The sequence below is a fragment of the Lutjanus erythropterus genome, chromosome 13, assembly GCF_056507025.1.
Source record: "Lutjanus erythropterus isolate fLutEry1 chromosome 13, fLutEry1.hap2, whole genome shotgun sequence".
NCBI lineage: Eukaryota > Metazoa > Chordata > Actinopteri > Lutjaniformes > Lutjanidae > Lutjanus > Lutjanus erythropterus.
Genome location: NC_139329.1, coordinates 20,965,717 through 20,984,676, shown reverse-complemented (window position 1 = coordinate 20,984,676; position 18,960 = coordinate 20,965,717). Strand labels below are relative to the sequence as shown.

At 38.6% G+C, this 18,960-nt stretch overlaps 1 protein-coding gene across 2 annotated transcripts in view; it reads right to left on the bottom strand.

Moving 5' to 3' along the window:
• kitlga (kit ligand a) overlaps positions 1-17,415 on the bottom strand; it is a 32,843-nt gene extending 15,428 nt beyond the window's left edge. For both annotated transcript variants that reach the window (XM_084734011.1, XM_084734012.1), the window contains exon 1: positions 17,112-17,415. In XM_084734011.1, the coding sequence (XP_084590137.1) occupies positions 17,112-17,126 (15 nt within the window). In that variant the 5' untranslated portion in view covers positions 17,127-17,415. The remainder of the gene's footprint in view (positions 1-17,111) is intronic.
• Between the last annotated feature and the right edge of the window lie 1,545 nt (positions 17,416-18,960).

The window sequence follows — 18,960 nt, the reverse complement described above, 5'->3', positions numbered from 1 at the left end:
GGTAAATTGTGTAATCTCTGCAAGCTCAGAAGTGCCACACAAACACACACACACACACACACACTCCATGCACATATTTGTCACGGGGTTAGCTAGCTACAGCTAACATCGGTCCCACTGGTGCACTGGCTGTTTGTGGCAAATTAACAAGGAGTACAGAAATGGGATGTGAATAACAAGGGACAAAGATGTACTTTGAGTCCTGTCTGAGCATACCTTCATACTAACCAACAACTGGGAACTCCACTGAAAGGTTTTACTGTGAAGGAGCTGTAGTTACAAGGTAATTACAGGCTAAGGTTAAGGTTAGCATCTTAGTTATTATCTATTTAGCAGGAAACAATAAAGAGGCAGCTGTTAGGTAAAGCATATGCATTCACTTTTGTCACAGTAAGCAACAGCTGTCACCATGCCATTCCTAGCACGCTGAAACTCCTTCAAATCAAGCCATCATGGCTTCGGACAGAGCAGAAATGTTTTCTTACATCTGATTTTTCTGAATTTTCTTACAAGATTTGTGGGCCGGGGCATCTCTGCAGCGCTACAGTCCTTCATAATAATGCTGTTCTGTCACACATTTTCCCTTTATCAAAAAAGTGCTGATTTCAGTGATTAGGATATTGCACTTTTCTGCATATTTCGATTAACTGTGCAGCCCTACTCTGTAGCTTTACATTATTGGCTTTGCATATCATGAATCCATTCAGTGGTGGCTTTCCCAAATATCCCAGTAAATTCAAGAAGCTGGACGACTTCACCTGAGAGTACAATAATAACAATTATATCTATATTCATATGGGAAGCACTGCAAGAAAGTATGATTTTATCATTACCTAACTGACAAGTGACTGAACTGCATGTGAGGGATTTGTGTGATCAGTATTTTAGTGGATATAAATACATGAATCAGTACATGAAAGTGGACACATATTTATCTATATGACTATAGTTTATCACCCATACAAAATGCAGCGTGTTATTAAAAGACTAAAAGTATTAAATGTATTTCTTTATATTTAACCATCTTCACACTATGCTGCCAACAAGACGCACAATTGAGCAATACTTTTCATCTTATCGTGAGCTGTATTATTTCAATGAGGAAATAAATGGGAAAACATCTTGGTTAAACAATACCCGAGCAAAAACAAACAGATCTTGTTTCTACAAGTTCCACAAATGCTAATGGACTCCCAAAACACAGCCCGGGCCAAACATATCAATAAACAACAAGACTTCAGAGAGAAAAGCAACATGACTTCAGCTTACTCATTTGGATGTTTCACTGACACTCTCTGAGTGACCTTATGAGGCTGAAGTTGCAGCGGCACTGACAGGGAATGAAATTATTTCCCATGCTGAAAATGGTCCCCGTTTATATAATAAGGCAAATAAACCACTTTTATTCTAACGGCAGCAGAACCAGCTGTTATTAAACCAAAAGAGTCGAACGGTCAGGTGCAACCCTCCAAGCTAAAGCCCTCTTGTCCATCACTGTCAGGTGCATTACGGCTCTCAAGGCCTGTGAGCCTGCTCTCCCTCATCCTGTTGATGCCGGGGATGATTACCCTCGTCTCATTTTCCACCACCACTTTGAACCCATGGTATCATTAGCTGAACAGGCTCTCCAGACCGCCGGCCTCGTGGCCCTCTTAACCACATAATCTCATAAAAGCGGAACACAGGACCTTGCATGACATTAGTCCGCCATAGCAACATGCAGCCTGTTTCGTTCGAGAGATGGATATTTTATCCTAATCTTTTGTCTAGATCATTGTTTTGTATTTTTGCCATGTGATACGAGTTCCCATGTTTCATAATGTGGATTAAAACAGGGCAGATGATAAAGGCACGGAAAATACCAGGCTGCTGCTTTTGTCCAGATGTTCTCGAGTTGATCATGGGTAAAGTTGACCATGGGTTTTGAATTAATGCTTCATTCATAGTTTGTTTTTGGCTCCTTGATCTGATTTTGTTGGTGGCTTTTTGCCTTGCTTTTGTGTTTTTTTCCCAAAACAAAGTAATATCCCACAATAACTTACTTGCTTTGTGTAATGTAAGTGAGAACCAGTGTTTAGCATTACCACTCTGTCCCCAGTCACGATCAATGTCCTCTGATCACTGAAATGTTGATGATGAATATTTATTTCAGATGTTTTTATATTCAGTTTTAGATCAGTCAGTACTTCGCACATGCTACAAAGTTTTTTTTACTGCTTCATGCTGATTACTTATTAGCTAATTTATATATATATATATATATATATATATATATATATATATATATATATATATATATTTACATATATATATGCATATAATATGTATATTGTATATTTTACTATTGTATTTTATCGTTTGTTGAATGTTCAACAACAAACAATCGTTCTTCCTCCACGCCACCACACTGTGAAGAATGAACAGGCCATGAGGAAGGAGTCACATTCACATGTCAATATTTAACAACTAAATTAATAAACTGCAAAGAAAAAACACCTCAGGACTCAGGAAACAAAAGCCAAATAATCCCCAAAGATAAGACTAACTAGAATAGCTCTTTAACTGTCTTATAAGGCTTTTGTGCTGAGCTTGAAATGAGTCAAACATGACCTGGAACAAGACTGTTCTTATCACCAAATCCATTACTGTGATTATGCAAATTGTTATGACTTGTTAAATGTATTTCCAGATGATCAAAGAAGCTAAAATAACAAAGCCTTGACACAAAAACTTGAAATGCACCATATTTTCAAGCGACTACAGCTCACTTACTTCATGTGTAAATCAAATTAGCATCTGAGAACGTTCAGTCTGCTGCTCCTGCTGTCTGCTGAGGTTCACTTACAGCTGCTGAGCTGCTGCCACTAACAAAATACACTTCAAGGTAATAGAGAGCACACAGACAAATATATTATCAAATTGGTTGTGCAGTGGCTTAAGAGGCACCTCTTGGTGGAAATGACTGTTCCACATTAGTATTATCTCCAAATGAATGTGGTAATTATTGTTTACAAAAGAAGTGTCTGTCAACATTAGCAGCAATGTGTGGCTTGAAACAACAACCACTATCTAGCTGATTCTTGGGTTTTAGGGGATATTTACTGCTGTTTAACTTGACCGCTACTAGAAAACAGTGATGCAAAAAAAAAAAGGTAATTTTTCTCTTACAATACAAAACCGTCTAAGTGTTAAGTAATGATAATGATACTCCTCTTTTTCTCAGTTGAATAACCCTGAAAACAGCTGTTACGAATTAAGTCAACAGCCAGGCGCGGTTCTGAATGTAACTTTATACTGACACTGAAGAAACTGTATTTCGTGTGGATCTGGATACCCAATCCACTTAATGTGGTCAAACAGCTACATTATACTTGGGGCTGAGTACCAAACTCCCAAACCAAATTTTAACACCTAAGGAGTAAATGTCATCAGTGTCAGTGAGCCAATAAGCGTGTAGCATGCTTGTACCAAGATCTAATAATGCTGGTGATTGGCTGTCCAACGTTACACAATGTAGAGGCATACAGGAAAAATACTACATTACGTTACATCCAGAGATGGGAAACTTTTTTATTCAATTATTTTGTATTGCCAGCTGCTTCTCTGCATTGATAACTACATGAACACTGTTAGCGAGCCAGTGCAGCTAATTTTTTAGCACGTTGTCCATTCACCACGTCGGGATGGCAGCCCTGGTGTTGCTTACAGACCAACAGGTTGAAGTAGAGAAGTACACCTGAAGGTAACGGTCAGATCCGAGCTAATATTCCTAATATTCCTTTTGATGGTTATGTAAGGGATGACATACAGTGAGGGGGTCATTATTGCAAAAAACGACGACAGTAATTGCAGTCAGAGCTGTTTCCATAGCAACAGTCTGTCCTACGTAGCAATGGTTTGGATCTTAAACTGTCATATGTGACCAATCAGAATCAAGCACTTAACAAAGCAATACTTATCATTTTTACATTGTCCAATACTGCACAGATTTTCTATCAGTGTCTTCTTTTTTTTCCAGGTAGAGCAGAGCGTGCAGAGTAAAACCAAATTCTCCAGGTCTTCGCAAATGTTTGTCCATACCTCCTTGTTTAATTGTACCCTTCAAAAGTTTTGAATACAGTCATAGGGATTGTTTGGTGCTAAAAACTGTGTTGGTGGCCTGCTGAATCTGAATAAATGTAATTTAAACTAGCAGCAAAGAATTCTGTAATGACACTGATGAAGAAACTGTATGCTTAATAAGGTCAGTAACCAGCCAGTCCTGATGCAGCAGATTGCCTCGGTGCATCCCTACTTGCAAACGGCTACATGCTTGAGGGGAGTTGAGTGAAAAATGAACAAATGACAGAGAAATAAACCAAATGTGAGGCATTAAGGAATGAGAAATGCATACTAAAGATTATACTTTTTGGAAGCGATGTGAATCTACTGGTGCCTCTGTCTGAGTTAAGCAATGCAGGTGTGAAGAAATGTATCCTATTACCAACACATGGCCAGACAGGCAGAGACCCTGTGGGCTGAGATAAATTAAACCACTTAATGGCACCGGTGGTCACAATAACAAGTTGCCACACAGCTACAGTTAAAACCTAAATACAGGTTCTCTGGACAACAGATACAACCTGAAAACAATTTAGTTTGTTGCGTGAGTGACCGAGCACGTACTGTCAAGAAAAACAAGGAACAAACCAGCCTTTCTCAATGTCTAATGAGACAGGGCCTCATTAGACATGAGGAACTCAGAGTGAGCACCCTTTGTGCTTAAAAATGGGTGTCAAAAATGAATGTGGACCAAATGTTGAGGTCTTTTAAACAAATCTGACAAAAGTGTCCATAATCTGGAGATGATTAGAGGTATTAATGGTGAAAACTAAAAAAATGTAGCTATGGGAGAGACATAGAGGAAACTGAAGCCAGAGGTATTTTTGCTATTTGGGGGAAAATACACGAGATTCCCATTTCATACTTGGACCAGTAAAGTAAGTGTCTTTTGGCTCAGTGAAATGTTGTTAGGCCATGTTTCAGAGAAGAATTTCTCTTGACATTTGTTGTTTGAGTGGCTTTATCAGATTACTGTCTTAAGACTTGCCCAGTGTCCAAATGTGTGATTGAAGAATTACAGCCCTTGTCATGTTACTTCAGTGGGCAGGCAATCCCCTTTTCACCATCCAAACTGTCATCTTTCATTTGTAAAAAACTCATGAACCCAGCCATAATTTATCCAGATTTATTGCTGCCTCTGTAGAGGACGTGTTGATTTGAACTACTGAGACTTTGATTGCAATCAAGTTGTCCTGTTGGTGTCCAGCAGGAAATCTGATCTCGCTACTGAGAGCAAATTTGAAAGGGGGAGGATGATGATAAAATACACTTGATGACTGCATGTTCTCCGATGTTTTCCTTGGAAAGGAAGAGCGCTATTTTATGTTCCCTGTACAGTCTCTTTATATAGTCACATAACTCACTGTGTCAACAAATAACTGTGCAGACAGATCTGGTTAATATGCACTAACTGCAGGAGGGGAATTTGGCCTGGACAACAAGGAAGAAAGCTGAGTTGTGCAACTATGCTTTTTATCAGATTCACTTATGGATGACCCGCCAGGCTTTTATCTTCACAAGTTGTCACCCACAGCTTGGCTAAATTTCTACCTCGTCTTCTAAAGCAGTTACTGGGCTGTAATTTAAAGTCAATTTAAATTTTATTCCAGTTCACAGTCCAGATGAATGATAGGACATAGAATAAACAATATACAAAGGGACAATAAAATATTATGGTATAAAGATATTTCAAGGGCCAGTTTTTAGTAGCATCTAGCAGTGGGGTTGTAGATTGCAACCAACTCAATACTGCTCGCCTCACCCTCCCTTTCCAAACTTGTAGGTGAAACCATGTGAAAAATGTTAAAGACCCTCTCTACAGCCACTGTTTGGTTTGTCCGTTTTGAAAAATGGCAGTTCAACAGGGAGTCATAGATGTATTATGGAATTAGTATTATATACTACTGAACATATTTTTGTGATTGCTGAATCATTTTTTGAAAATATGTAAATAACTAGTGCTTGGTCTATTAGCTTAATGCTAACATATAATGGGAATTCCCATTGATGTGCTGAGGGGAACTGACATGCGTGCTCATACTTTAAGGGCATGTTTCCTCTGCTCTGCAGAATTGAACTAATAACTGCTGACATCACACACCAGCTACAGCAAGCTCAATTTTTTGGAAATATGCTAAATAATTCAACATGGTCTAGTGTTACAAAAGCAAACCAAAATGGCGATAAATCGCAATACTTAAGAATCGCAATACATACAAATTGGTAGAAAAGCGTATTGTCCCAGCCCCAATAGAAACATGGCCATTGACCCACACCCCCTGTGGACATTTTAAGGAAAGCATGATGCTTATTTTCAGGTGATTATACACTAATGAAAACATAAATTTGAATATTATTTTCTTTTCCTAGTATGCCAATAGAGCCCTAAATCTTACACACTAGACCTTTAAATAAATTTATCTCTTAAAACATGTATTGACTCCTGCAGCCATAAACATGTCCCTCACATTACACCATCTGGACCTCTCAATTCATTTCTGATAGCATCATTATTAGCTACTTGAAGTCTCAAAGTCTCAAAGAAAAACAAACAAACAAAAAACTCTGATCTTGTGATTCGTCCCTGAATATGTATGACTGTGGTCAGTAATGTCTGTCACCCTGATGTCACTGTGGACCAGTTATTCAAATCCAATTAATCTATTATGCTGTGTTTGCTCTGATTGCACAAGGCGTAAACAATAGTACTGCTGATCAGCAACGTGATTCTGCTTTTCTTTTTTTTTTTTTGTAATCATTGCAACTGTAAATGGGGTACAAGTGGAAGGGAAAGAATGTGCCACGAACTTGAAAGATAGTAGGAAGAAGAGTGCAGGATTTAGTTACAAAATGTGGCGACGCCTGTGAGCTAGTTCAGGCAGACAACTCAAGCTGCATCGCCAATCGCACGTGACATACCTCACTCTAGATAGTACCTACCAAACGCCCTCTTCCAATCTAGCGGTCTATTTAAACTGCTAAACCTCCCATTTCCACCTCTGGCTGCAAGCATTGCTGCCCCGCACAGTGTTGCAGCCTGCTCTTTTTACCCCACCTCCACCCCAGCATCCACCTGTAAGCCCCAACAGGGGCTGCTGAATAAGCATTCCAAAACGTGAGTTGTCTGACTAAAAATATTTACATTTGTACAATTCAGTGTGCAACAGACACCAAAAAATATAGTTCAGATTCAGCTGGGTGAACCATTTTAGAACAGTTGAAATAATGTCCATAGTGTTAAAATCTATCAGTTGTGAGAGCTGGCATCAAACTCTTCTTTACTGAATCTGTGATCAGACAGTTTTTGATTAAAATCACAACTTTTCCAATGATGGTTTCACATCGCATAGATTTAGAGAGTGTCAAACCAATGGTCAAACCACGATTTCTGAAACCAAACCAAACTGCTTTATTTTGAAGTATAACCAGATGCTGCATATTTATTAGTAGTAACTTGGCCTTGGAATGAGAGCAGTTGATAATAAATTTATTATTTAAAAGTCATGCTAAATATCATGAAAAATTTGACACATATCAAATATGGCTTGGATGATACATCCAAATTCAAGACAATTTAAATGAACATCCCTTCACATTCACATTCACATGAGTGTTCATTTCCACAGAGGAAATACATGACTGTAAGTAGATAACACTGCCACTATCACAATGTTAATTTCCCTTAGTATGTTAACGCTAGTTTTTTTTTCCTTCCATCTTTCTTAAATACTACAGTAGACCTACAGTGGGCCTCCTTGATTTCGGAGGCCTCTGTAGACAAAAGTGGCAGTGTTTCCACAATATAACCATAAAATATAATGTCCAAAACTTAAAGAAAATCTCCTTGTGCTTCCTTTTAACTGTCTAACATACTACTCATTATAACTTTGTTGGCAGGCTTGCTTAATCTGAGTTCACAGAGAATCCGACCCGGCTGCAGGCAGAAAGAACAACTGTACAGAAATAGCCACGGATGGTCTCGTTAACTTATGGAGGACACTTAGAGGCATTAGTAATGAATTGAGACTGTTTCATAACCAGTTATTTCGGTTTTTAAGTTAGCATCAAAGTAAAACTCCAGAAACACAGAAAATGAACAGACAATATTAAGGAAATAACCTGTCAAATCTATAAGACCAGTCATGCTGAAACTGACAAAAATTACTTTCAACAGCCCATAAGTAACAGGAAACAAGGAACAGTTTTAGCTGACTGCACAACATCTCAAGCTTAAAGCGATGCAGTTACGACAAAACCCACATAGACTTCTATATTGTTTCTTGCACAGTGGAGATGAGTCACTCAGTTTCTGTATTAATTTTCCTTCCTGGCCTCTCATCCTAGCTCGAGGAAGAACTGATCATGTGGAAACGGCCATTTCCAAACAAGCAGATGTACTATTGGGCATGAAGATTTCTACGAACATGAGACAAATCAAACCCATCTAAGTGCCCTCCAGCAGCAACTGTTCTGAGTCAGATGTACACTGGCATAGCTCATTGCTTGAGATGACTTCGCCCTTGTAAAAATATCCAGAGGTCTCACGTGTGTCAGGGACCTCAAGCTTCTGTTTAATATTTGAGTTGATGGCAACATGCCAATCACACGTGCACCTGAGGCGTGAATACACAAGTTTAGCACAACCACAACACATAATACTAATTAAATTTTATGTTTCTTTGGATGGGAGAATTCCAAAAATCACATCACAGTTTTCTTCAGATGTCATCGACTCCAGCAGAAGATATGTCTTCATTTATTTGACAGCAGGCTGCTGCTGATGTGAGGCCAAATCAACTGAAAATACCACTTTTATACAACTGATGAAAAACCATATAAACAGTCCCTACAATCAAAGTAAACCTCGATGGGCATATTAAATTCAGATCTGTCAGGTCTCAGCCTCTAATGTAACATTATCCAAGCACAGAATCTACTGCTGCCTTGCATGGCCAAATGACTGACAGTGGAAAAGTTTAATTCAACATTTCGAGTAACTTTCAACACAAAGGGTGTGAAGGTTATAGCTCCCGGAAAATACTTGTGGCTTTTCTGCAAAACCTTGTATCCTTCAGATGTCAACAAAACAGAGTCACAGGCCATAAATTATCCAGTGGATTTTTAAAAAGTTTTGCAAGAGTGCAGAAGAATTTTCCCAACCCGCAGCTGAGAAATGAGCACAAAACCAAACTGACAAGCAACTCTAAATGTGGCTTCAAGCTTTCAAAATATTCTCAAGCATGATCATACGAGACAACGAGGACTCAGATTATTACAAATTATTATATAGCAGCACTGTGGGTCCAGAACTGCTTCACATTATGCATTTGTGTCTCTTCCGGCAAAGCAGAACCACTGCATACAACATGGTCATATTCTGCTTCATGCCATAAGAGAATACAGCAGAGGAGAATATTTAAGTGAAGACTTGATGCACCTGCTGAAGTGGTTGCCAGGTTTCTGACATTAGTGGCTGCGGTCTCTGCACTCTCAGTGAGTCAATCAAATTCCCCTTAAGAGAAGCACTTGCTTTTTATTCACACTGAAAATACACTGACAATAAAAGAAAGAAATGGCACGTGTAGATCAATCAAGTGCAATAAATTGGACCTGGCTTTGGGGGCTACAAATCAAATGTGAGTTAGAAAATCTGCAGTAAAGCCTTGCTTTCAAAGCTGTGTTTGTATCCAGAGCAGCCGTGGCGGACATGGAGAAGAATCAACATTTCAAGTCAGAATAAGTGTTGGCTAGGGCAGCAGCAAATAATAATTGTTCATTATTTTATATGAGGAATTGAAACCCAAAACCAAAACCCAAATTTACAGTGAAATAAAACAGAAAAACAGGATTACAATGGACAAGCTGGACCAACCAGTTGACTTTTTTTTCTTGACAACTGTTCGGTGTTTGTCACGCTTTTACACCAGTTTCAGTTTCAGTATCAAATCTCTAGCTTGTTTAGTCTTTACTACATACAGAAACAGATCATTTTAAAGGGTTGTGAGAATTGATTGAGATTTAAATTCTACACTTTTCTTGTAGATGTCCAATCAGTGTTGATGATAAATGCTATGGGTGGAAGAGTTGATTTGCTTAAGTATTCTTGTCTTTTACTTTTCCTGAATGATGGTGCTTAGTCCCTTAGCTCAATGCTAACACATAATGGGAATTCCCATTGACAAACTAACATAAATTAGCAACACGATTAAGATAATATTATCTTGATAAATGGATCCATTTTACTTCACATCACAGTGACATCACTGGATGTAGGAAGAACTACAGATTTTGCAACAGAAGACCTCCGTTTTCTCAGCCAATGTTGCATGTATTGATCAATTTACTGCTTTAATTGACTACATTTACCATCAACAGTGTCTGGACATCGACATGAAAAGTTATGGATTTTCTCATTAATCATGCAAGGCCATAGAACATAAATTCATTTTAGACTCAAATACAGTGTTAGAAATTGTCTAGAAATTGCCTGCTAAGTAACAATTAGGGTGTGATTGGAGACACGGTGTTGAGAGTTCACAGGAGAGAAAATGAGAACTTGGTGTGCAACGTGCTGGTATTTGTCTCTGATAAATATATCACTGGTTCACACTTCGCCCAAACAATGTGCCATGTGGCAGTGATTTCCCCCATAATGTTAGCATGACACCTATTCACTGTGCAAGCCTGAACCCAGGTCTAGTGAACCTGTGAACCGATCCAACCATTCATTTTGAACTCGCACATCAGGTTGAGACGGCCTAACTGTGAAACCAGATCAGTGTGTAGCGGTAAATGGTTATTTTTGGATCTATAAATATTGTTTTTCAAATTCTCAGATTTCCTCAAGTGTGTTTGGTATCTCCTGTCCGACTTTATGGCTACACCGTGAAACCTAACACTCATACAAAGATTAACACTCATGTGAACTCATCTGACACATTTCAAATGATAACTTCTTTGTGGTCTTATATTCCAAACGTTACAGAAATGAAACGCAGCTAAGCACCACGATATACAAACAGGCCAATCTGCAGGTAGCACGATTCCTGCAAATGACTTTTTCACCCAAAGTTACACCCCATTTAAGGCAGGGTTAGACGGTACACGCAGTCCAATGACTGCGGGCAGGACTTGGACAGGATCTGCAAACTGAAAGTCTGCTGTTGCAGAAATAACTCATCAAACAGAAGAAAATCATCTGACTCAAACCAAGTTTCCTTTGTTGCTTTTATGGATCCTCTCTTCTTGAAAACCTATGATTGCACAAATATTTAGAGCTAATTAAGGAACTTTCTGCTTAACACCTTGGAAAAACATGAGTTTGGTAGAGCGTGTTTTCTATGATTTGTAAACGTGGATCTGAGAAACAAAACTATTGATTACCCTGTGAACCTCCCTGACAAATGGTCTTTCTTCAGTATCTCACTGACTTCGAAAAATTATTTTTGAAAAGTGCAAAGTATTTAGACGTATATAATAATTTCCTTATCAGTGTCATAAAATGCTGTACCACTGTGGTTTTGGAGGTTTGTGTTCTCCAAACAAAAAAGTCTCAGTTTCTTAAGGGTAGTGAGTTTGTCCTGTTAGGACCTGAACGGAGCAAACGAGGCAAGAGTCCTGAATCTAAGATCAAACACCAGCTTTGTGTGCAAAGGGAAGGGTGGCTCCTAATTAGCTTTTCCACTATGATGCTGAACTGTTGGCTGTTCTCCTGTTTTCATTAGAGACAAGACCTGTAATTAGAATTTTTGGTCATTTTGATGAGAATATCTGCTGTTAGAGGCAGGATTCTAGTGTTTGTTAGAGATCTAATTCTTCTGGATTTCAACCTCTAAAATATTCCAAATTGCTTACTTAATTTTGTCCACTCCCAGAATGCATGAAAGGAAGTTGCACAACCAAATCAAATGAATTTAGTTTTACCAATAACATGTGACCCTGGAAATCAATGTGACTGAACTGCTGCAACCCCACACAACCTCTGGTGGGTTGATTATCAAAGAGAAACAGCGGAACTGATGATTCTGGCGAAAGAGCGACTCACAGGACTTTAACTGGAAGTCTAAATTAAGGGACTGGTGATTTACAGAGAAAAGCGTGTGGTATGATATCTAGAGCAACAATTAGCCGATTGATCAACAATTTTGGTCAATTAATCAATTAATTATTTCAGTCATTTTTCAAGAAAAACTGTAAAAAAAACAAAAAATGCTGGTTCCATCCTCTGAAATGTGAGGATTTGCTGCATGTCTTTTGTCATGTATGATAGTAGGCGAAGGGTCTTTGGGCTTTGGACTGCTGGTTGGACAAAAGAAACAATTTGACGATGTCACTTTGTGCTCTAATTGTTTTCAAGATTAAATGATTAATCATTTGGCCTATAAAATGTCAAAAAATTGTGAAGACTGCTCATCAGAATTTCCCAGTGTCCCTAAAGTTATCTAAGATATCTATTTGTTTCATTTTATGCATTATTATATTTGGAACATTTAGGGAAGAATAAAATTCAAACAGTTGAGCTGACACACAATAACATATAGCAACAAATCTCAAAAGAAAGAAAGAAAAGAAAATTAGTTGCCAGTTATTTTGATGTCTGATAAATAATTTCAGCCATTTTTCAAGCAAAAATGTCAAACAGCTCTTAGTTCATAAAATAATTTTACATTGGCCTGTAGTGCTATTTATCCACCTAGAGTTATCAGCTTTAGAGATGTCTGTCTTTTTTCAGTTATAATGGGACTAAACGGGACTTGGCTTGTGGTACTTAAAATTTCAAACCAGTGTCTCTTTCTAAAAATCACTCAAGACAATCCACAGACCTCGACAATGTATTTTTGACTTTGAGGTGCAATGACCCTTAAAATGTGAGATTTTGCTGCTTTTCTGTGTCATTTATGACAGTAAGTGAAGTGTCTTTACTTTTGGACTGTTGGACAAAAGAAGCAATTCTAATACTCACTTTGGGATCTCGGAAATTGTAATAAGCATCTTTCGCAATTTTTGGCACTTTATAGACATTTATTTCATATCCAAGGCATCAATTTGTCATTTCATTTTATGCAGCCAAATAATCTTAAAACAACAAAGGCAACTGGAATTTCTACATGGTTAAGGGAACATTACGATTCAAGCAGTTAAGCTGACACACAATAACGTGTTGGTGACAGATCTCATTTAACACAAAGTGAATAACTTGTGAAGCCAGGCATGAGCTGTGATTAAAACATGAGTCATAGGCTCTATTGATATGCAGCTTTGAAAAACGAGCATTCGTCTATGATGCGAGCCGCTGCTGATGTATATGTCAGCAGTGAGAGAAGAGCACCCCTCTCGGCACTGATAAGGTGTCATAAATCACCGCTGGGAGCTGTGGTTTACAAATGCGACAGAAATGATTATCCATAGGTATGCCACATGGATTCAATAATGTTTTAATGTGGATTTCAAATGAGAAGATCCACTTAAAGGAAGTCGTTGCTTGATTCAACAGTATCCTCACTCTACTCTGAGTGATCTTACACCATGCAACATGGTAGCTCTAATTACGTGTTTTGTGTTTCCTTTCCTGCTGTTAACATGAGCTCATTATGAAACTATTAAAACAAGTCATTAACCTCACACTTGTTTAGCGGTCTTAACTACACATGCTTGTTAGAATCAAACGTGTCTCAATCGATCCATTCAGCTGTGAGTGTACACATCTGATGCATCAGCGCCGTCCTCGCCACAACGCCTACTTTTTGTACGCCTCCCAGAACACATACGTGACATAAATCTATTGATGCAGAGCGGCCTGTCTTTTCTTTTCATGCCTCCCCTTCTGCTCTGCGCCCACCTTCATCTTTCACAATCTGAAATAATGAATATTTCATGGACAATCAATCAAAAACAATGATCTAGTTTACTCAGGGGGCTCTGATGTTGCACACCGGTCCTCTGCAGGTCAGAGGCCATGACAATAAAGCAGAGGCGAATTGGGCCTACATTATGTGAGCAGTTGGCCTGTGGATTTACAGCCTGTGTTAGAGCTCAGCTCCACCGGCTGGACCATTAGTCTGTGTGCGTCTAAATCATCCCGGTGCTTAAATGCTCCACCTGGATGGAAATGTGTAACCTGGACAAATACCTCAGCTAGTCAAGCCGTATATCATCACAGAGATCAGCAGTAAATAATGCAAAATTGCTCTCACTTAATCTGTGACTCTGCTCAGGGAGGACATAAGAGTTCTCTCTAAACCTTCAAAGACTTGGGCAACTGCAACACGGTGTAGGCATCAGAGAACTAGCACTTCCCTCTGGTGTCAAATGCACTGTGAGGGTGTGAAGGTCTAGACACGCTTTCCCTCTTTCTCTCATGTGTACACCTCATGTGCCAGATCTTGTCAAAGAACGAAGAATTAAAGTGCATCCAACTTATTTCATTCATGGGTAAATTGCTCAAACCAATTATTATTTTCTCAATAAATCGATTATTAATTTGATCCATAGAATGTTAGAAAACTGTAAAAAACATCAGTCAAAGCTAAAATGATGTTGTCAAACGTCAAAGTTTCTCCATAGTCCAGAGATATTCAGCTACTGTCATAAAGGAATTTAAAAAAATCTAAAAAAATATTCACATTTTAAAAGCTGGAATCAGAGAATTTTGACTTTTTTTTTCTTATTTAGCTAAAGAAATATAACAACAATGTATCAATTCAAAGATTATCCCTCTATATCGTCCCTTATATGACCCACTAGAAGTGTGTGTGATGTCTGTATCTGCAGAGATTGTGTCCTCTGCCTGTATTTCCTTATTCTTATTTCCTTACTTCCTTTCCTTATTTTGCGTGTTTGGGATACTTTGCCAATCTAAAACATCACTATTTGACATCCTGGAAATGAGACTCAACAATAAACTGTCTTTCTGGTGCAGTTAGTTCAGAAAAAAGATTCCACCTTTCCAAAATTATTCAGACCAAATAATCAATTATCAAAATAGTCTGTGATTAAATTGATAATTGATTCATTTGCTGCAGCTCTACATGGTTATAACTTACAGTATTACATAAACCAAAGACAGTACCGTAATGTATTCACTACAAATGAACTATTTTTACCTTCAAAGCCCCTGTGGACATATGAGAGGAATAAATAGACTGGTTCATCCTTGAGGAAAGCTTGAAATTGTCTTTTTTGCATTTTACAACAAATTCCAGCCAACTAACATAGAAATTGGCACACATCATCTACATATTTCCAACACGCGATTACGTGACAGCGAGAAGCACCAGGAGCCGTGGCAAGGACAGTAAATAAAAGATGAAAGGTGTCTGTTAATGAAGCCAGGCACACAGCGGCACAACTTACTGTAAAACTTCATTAAAAAAGCATAAAGGAAACTCTGCTCAGAATATGATTAATGGCAGCAAGGATGTAGAGATGCCCACCCTTCCTCCAGGAAACTTCAAAGACTTGTATTCCCTCTTGCACACACACACACCCTCTTATATCAATATTAATATGTTTCATTTTTGTTTATTTTATTTTTTTTAACCTATACAGAGATTTTGGGGAACATTTATCTGCCAAGCTGCAGAGTGAAGCAGAGATTAGTCACAAACCCGGTGTGTGCAGAGTTCTGTCAAACAGCCTGGAGGATGTAATGCAGGTTAAACCTGCCTACATTTTGCATAGCTCACACTCATTTCTTAAAAGACAGTGAAAAATGTGTTTCTTTTTAGTAGTAATTGGTTGACTTGAGGGGATCACCTGCTGGTATAGATAGAGGATCTTACCTTGCACAGGAAGTCACTGATTAAAATGACAGCTGATGTTGGAATGTAGAAATGTGTGATTTTTTTTTTTTTTTAATCTTTTGAATACCGAGTGGCTTTAAAGGAACGTCAGAGGCCATAGATTATGGTGTCAGGGCTCGCAGTCAGAGAGCTAAGCTGGCCCTGCAGCGCTCGTACAGACGGAGAGCGGCTGCTCTCGCTGCGAAGCGGACGGATGGACAACCTGAAGGGCTGCCTGAACTGACAGCCGGTGAATGAAAAGACAGTTCAATTCCTTAGATGGATCAATGCCAGTTTCGGGCCAAGAACCATTATTAGAAACAGACATATATTTAGAAAAGCGGACTGACACCCTGACATCACATCAAACCTGACTTACACCAGGTTAATCGACACATTTAAGGTTAATGTCAGCTTAGAAAGGTGGATAATTTATGACGTACGTATCAGACTATATATATATATATATATATATATATATATATAAAAATCAAATTGCACGCTCCGAAAATGTTCAGAAAAGCAACTTCTTCTCGATTTAGAAATCATGTCCTCACTGAAAGAAACTGTGAGTTACATCTTCGGCTTCACGCACGTCTGCATAAAGAAATCAACCCTGTTCTGCAGGTAAAAAAGGTGTAAAGTAAGTCTACCTTCCTGTACTGAATAAACGATTACAAATACAATAAATTGAACAAACAGACTGAGTTAAAATAAATTATTTAATAAGTGGCAGTTACGCAAGGTGCGATCTGTTCTCAGAAGTGGACGCAGTGAAGTGCCAGACAGGCGCCGTCAATATAACTTATTGATCGGGGAGGCTTCAGGAGCTCTGCTCTTCCAACGAAATAAGGAGGACGTGTATGTGGGACAGGCTGTGTAAACTCTGCACAGGTATGGAGCATTATTTAGAAAACGCTGCGTTGCGGAGGATAGGAAGCAAGTTTAACACCTTGCCAGCACAAGAAGCTCGGGAATAAGCCACTCCGCGGTGAAGGAAACGCCACCGGACAGCTTGGAGCCAGTTAATTATTACAAACCAGTCTGTGTGTCTTTATAAAAACTACATTCAAAAGAATTTGTTTATGAATGTGTGCAGTCTTAAAGGCTTCTGGTTAAGTTTGACTACCAGCGAGCAGCAGAAATAGCGTGTCCTGCTGTCCTGCGTCACGCCGCAAGGCAAACTCCATTTTTTCAAGTAAAAAAACACAAACAAAATCAACCACTTACTTTTGACTTCTTCATATGGAACGACAGGAGTAAATCCAGTGTGTGTGAAAGCCTATTTTATTTTACTTCTACGGGGAGGAAAGGGGTTGTCATCATCCTGTGTGCACATATCCAATGCCTAAGTCAACAGTATCCAAGCAGAGGAGAAAAAAAGCCCCAAAAACAAGAAGAGGAAGAGGAACAACGGCAAAAAATTAAGTAAAATCAAACTTTGAACCTTTGCAACCTGTTGGCTAACGGCGTGTGGCATCTAGCCCATCTATCTACAACACACAGATCCAGACACTGAGGGCTCGCAGCGGAGCGGGACAGCGCGCAGAGGGAGGGAGTTAAGCCTTTATAATGATGCGTAAAGAGGAGTCAAAGAGCCGCCCTCTGACGAGCCGTAGTATGAAGAGCCTCACTTCAACACCGCCACTGCCAATATAAACACATCACACAAGAAGAGACGTTCACAGTGCTGCGTGCTCAATAGTCCTTTCACAAGACATTTAACAGTTAAATGACTTGTAAAAACATTTAGTATAGGCAATAAACTCGCTATTCAAAATAAGTTTTAACCCAGTAATACCCAAAGTTAAAGTTTGAGGCTGCGGTTTATATTCTTTTATCATAAACAATAGAGTTGTCATAATTAGTCGATAATAAATCTATTATTAAACTAATTGCCAGTTTTGATAGTTGACTTTTTCAGCTCCTTAGCTCCTTAAATGTAAATATTTTGTGTGTTCTTGCCTCCTTTATGACAGTAAACTCAATAGCTCTGGGCTGTTGGTAAAACAAGACATCTGAGGACGCCAACTTGGGCTTTGATTGACATTTTTCACTGTTTTATGACACCTGACCGAACAATTAGTCTATAAATCATGAAAAGAATACACAGATCAAAGTTACTTTCCATGGAACAATACACAGATAGACACAATTTGGTCTTTTCCTGGTTTTGTTTTTAACTTAAAGTGACAGTTCCCCCCAAAATCAAAAATACGTATTTTTCCTCTGGCCTGTATTGGTATTTATTTTTCTATACTGTTTCAGTGTGAGTTTTGGAGGAATTAGCTGTGGAGATGTCCTTGTCTAGAATAGAGTGGAGATAAATGGCACTCGGCTTGTGGTGCAGTAGAATCCACCTGAACTACATCTTTCTACTAGAAATAAAGTAGTCCCTACATGAAACTGCTCACAACAACCAAGTCATAATTTCTGGAAAGAGACTATGATGTTGAATTTTTCAATTTTGCAAAACTTAGCATCCCAAACCTTAGCATCTCACACCACAGCAATGGATAAATAGCACTACAGGCAAGAGGAAAATATGTACTTTTGTTTTCGGGGTGAACTGTCCCTTTAAAATTAGTATAGTATACACATTTCGGTACACACACAATAAAGATGCATAACTAACCCTGGATATTGCAGTGTTCTCATCTTTACCTCAAAAAAAAAAAAAATGGGCTGTTTAATTTACCTTTTTCATGTCTTTTGCCCAAGGCTCTGAGCAGGAAACAGTCGAATGAAACTGAAACTTTGCATTTTGCACTTGAACTGTTACAATCTAGCAATTCATAAAATGATTTAACATGAAAAAACCCTTCAGCTATGAAACTGTGGCCTCCCCTTGTGTGTGTGTGTGTGTGTGTGTGTGTGTGTAACATGCTGAATAAGTGACTCAGTAACTGAATGAGTCAACATGTGTGTCACGGCATCCATGGAGCCTTGGGGCTTTTAATAATAAGCTATAAAAAAATTAAGTACATTACCAAGAACTACATAAAGTGAGAAACTAAACATCAAAGCCTACAATGAATCAATGAATCATCAATCCGTTTGTACAGCACGCCAGTTTCTT